We start from the raw sequence: 2,399 nt of genomic DNA, 5'->3' as shown, positions 1-2,399 counted from the left end.
TTTATCTAATACCCCAATTGGGTTATACTTTTATAATAGAAGTTATTTCTCTCACTATAACGTGAAGCCACTAACTAATACAAAAATTAAGAAATAAACAGAAAGATGAGAAAAATAGCAAATAAACATAAAGATGGGTAGGTGAGATGGAAAGTTCATGTCACCTTTTCCCTTCGTTCATCTTATATATATATATATATGAACCCATGAGCTAGCATTAAGATTCCCCCAACTCCATTCCTTCTTGGCTCTTTCAACACACAAAAGAGAGTGATCATAACATAACACTTAACCACTTACACATTCTTCTTCACTTTTTTAGTTTCTAGCATTGCCATCACCCCATTTTGTTCTAAATCCAACCATGTATCCCTTCTCACATTCATCTCATCAATCCATCGTATTCCTACTTATCCATGCTTTCATAGGTACACATGCCATTTCAAATTAAGTAAATGGTTGCATTAGTTTTCAATATGTAAATTATCTGACAAAGGTTGCTCTGTTTTCGCAACATTTGCGGCATGATGCAGGGGTGGCAGTTTCAGCGACAACATTCACATTCGTCAACAAGTGCGACCATACAGTGTGGCCAGGGATTCTAGGAAAGCCAGACCTCGGAACATCAGGTTTCGAGCTCAAAAGGGGAAGCACGCGCACCTTCGACGCGCCACCGGGTTGGTCGGGGCGTTTCTGGGGCAGAACCGGTTGCCAGTTCGACGACTCGGGCCACGGAACCTGCGTCACCGGCGACTGCGGCTCCGGTGAGGTACTCTGCAACGGCAACGGCGCCACGCCGCCGGCCACACTCGCCGAGTTCACGCTCGGGTCCGGGTCTCCGGACTACTACGACGTGAGCCTCGTCGACGGCTACAACCTCCCGATGATGGTGGAATCCAGCGGCGGCTCCGGCTCGTGCGCCACCACCGGTTGCGGGGCGGACCTGAACCGACGGTGCCCAGCGGAGCTGAGGGTGGAAGGCGGCGACGCGTGCCAGAGCGCGTGTCGCGCGTTCGGGAAACCGGAGTTTTGCTGCAGCGGCGCGTTTGATTCACCGGCGGCGTGCGCGCCTTCGATGTACTCGGAGATTTTTAAGAACGCGTGCCCGAAATCTTATAGCTACGCGTTTGATGATGCTACCAGCACTTTTACGTGCACCGGCGCGGATTACACTGTGACATTTTGTCCCTCTTCTTCTCCAAGGTACTACTACTATTTCACAGTCCTCTCATAATCGAAAAAAGTTTAAAAAGCGAGTTATGAAAAATGAAATTTGGGATTTTGCAGTTTGAAGTCTTTGATGGAATCGGGGCCAGGATCATCAGTGGAACAGGCAGCAGTAGCTACTACTTCATGGATAGCGAATTTGGCTACAGGGGACTCCACCATAACCACACCATTTTCACCTTCCAACTCTGCATTTTTTCTTTCTGTCACTTTCATTCTTTCCTATTTAGTCTCATAGACTCTCTCTCTCTCTCTGTCCCTTTCAGAACGATATCTTCCTTCTTTAAGGGACACACACGCAACTAGGATCAATATTAATCGGTGTATAAATACATGATGATTGTTGAAATCCATGTAAATTACAAACATTTTAATAATTTTGTTGTGTCATTTTTTATTTTTTGGTCTGGTTGGTGTTGATTCCAAAATGAAAGTGACAGCCCACATGTGAGAAAAGTGATGATTTAAATTAAATGGTAGTAGTGGGAGTATTACGTAGGAGTTGAGGTCGATTATCATTTTTCTGACTCACTCTTGGTAACGAATTACCAGAAACACATTCACAAAGAAAGAAAAGAATCAAAAGATAAAAGGTCACACATGCACCACTCATGTCATGCCTCATGGAAATACCTGTTACTTCCATTTTTAAGTAATGCATCAGTTGAAATAAGAGATTGGAATGTGAAAATCATTCCTAATGTGTATTTGTTTGGTTAGTGATTAAACATAAATTTATCTACTACGTGCGAAATAAAGTATTTAATCACTATGCTATCAATGAAGAGAATTTTTGAAAAGAATGGTGTGGTTAATATGAACACCGATTCTTGCTGTGATGCATGTTAACGTACTCAATAATCGATGAATGTGGAAAGCTGGTTGATTAGATGAGTGTGTAAAAACGTTGAAGGATATTATAATTAGTTATTGTTAGAATAATGTGTTTTCAAATACTTTTGTGAAAAATGTAACAACAAAGGAAGTCAAAACCTAGATTCTTTTCACTTCTTAGGTGACCAAAAGCAACAGGTCAGAAATTGAGGTTCTATTTAAGGTAATTTTTAAACAACCATACAAATTACTAATAAATTTAAATTTAATATTAATAATTAAATTAATTAATTTTCTTAGAATGGGTGGATTGATAGAAGGAGTAAATTCAGTATCTT

The 2,399-nt window shown here is 41.2% G+C and overlaps 1 protein-coding gene across 1 annotated transcript; it reads left to right on the top strand.

Annotated features, from left to right (window-relative positions):
• The first annotated feature begins 206 nt into the window (after positions 1 to 206).
• On the top strand, positions 207 to 1,624 carry LOC114176961 (thaumatin-like protein 1). Its single transcript, XM_028062163.1, has 3 exons — positions 207 to 428; positions 534 to 1,203; positions 1,288 to 1,624. The coding sequence occupies exons 1-3, from the start codon at positions 365 to 367 to the stop codon at positions 1,463 to 1,465; spliced, it is 912 nt and encodes a 303-aa protein (XP_027917964.1). The 5' UTR covers positions 207 to 364; the 3' UTR covers positions 1,466 to 1,624.
• Positions 1,625 to 2,399: the final 775 nt, after the last annotated feature.

Source organism: Vigna unguiculata, chromosome 3 (genome assembly GCF_004118075.2).
Source record: "Vigna unguiculata cultivar IT97K-499-35 chromosome 3, ASM411807v1, whole genome shotgun sequence".
Lineage (NCBI taxonomy): Eukaryota > Viridiplantae > Streptophyta > Magnoliopsida > Fabales > Fabaceae > Vigna > Vigna unguiculata.
This window is presented reverse-complemented; position numbering and strand designations above follow the sequence as displayed.

Excerpts from the sequence above, each read along its gene's own strand:
- LOC114176961 (XM_028062163.1), top strand. The coding sequence starts at position 365 with ATGTATCCCTTCTCACATTCATCTCATCAATCCATCGTATTCCTACTT. Across the intron at positions 429-533 it reads ACTTATCCATGCTTTCATAG|GGGTGGCAGTTTCAGCGACA; the intron begins GTACACATGCCA and ends GGCATGATGCAG. Across the intron at positions 1,204-1,287 it reads TGTCCCTCTTCTTCTCCAAG|TTTGAAGTCTTTGATGGAAT; the intron begins GTACTACTACTA and ends GGGATTTTGCAG.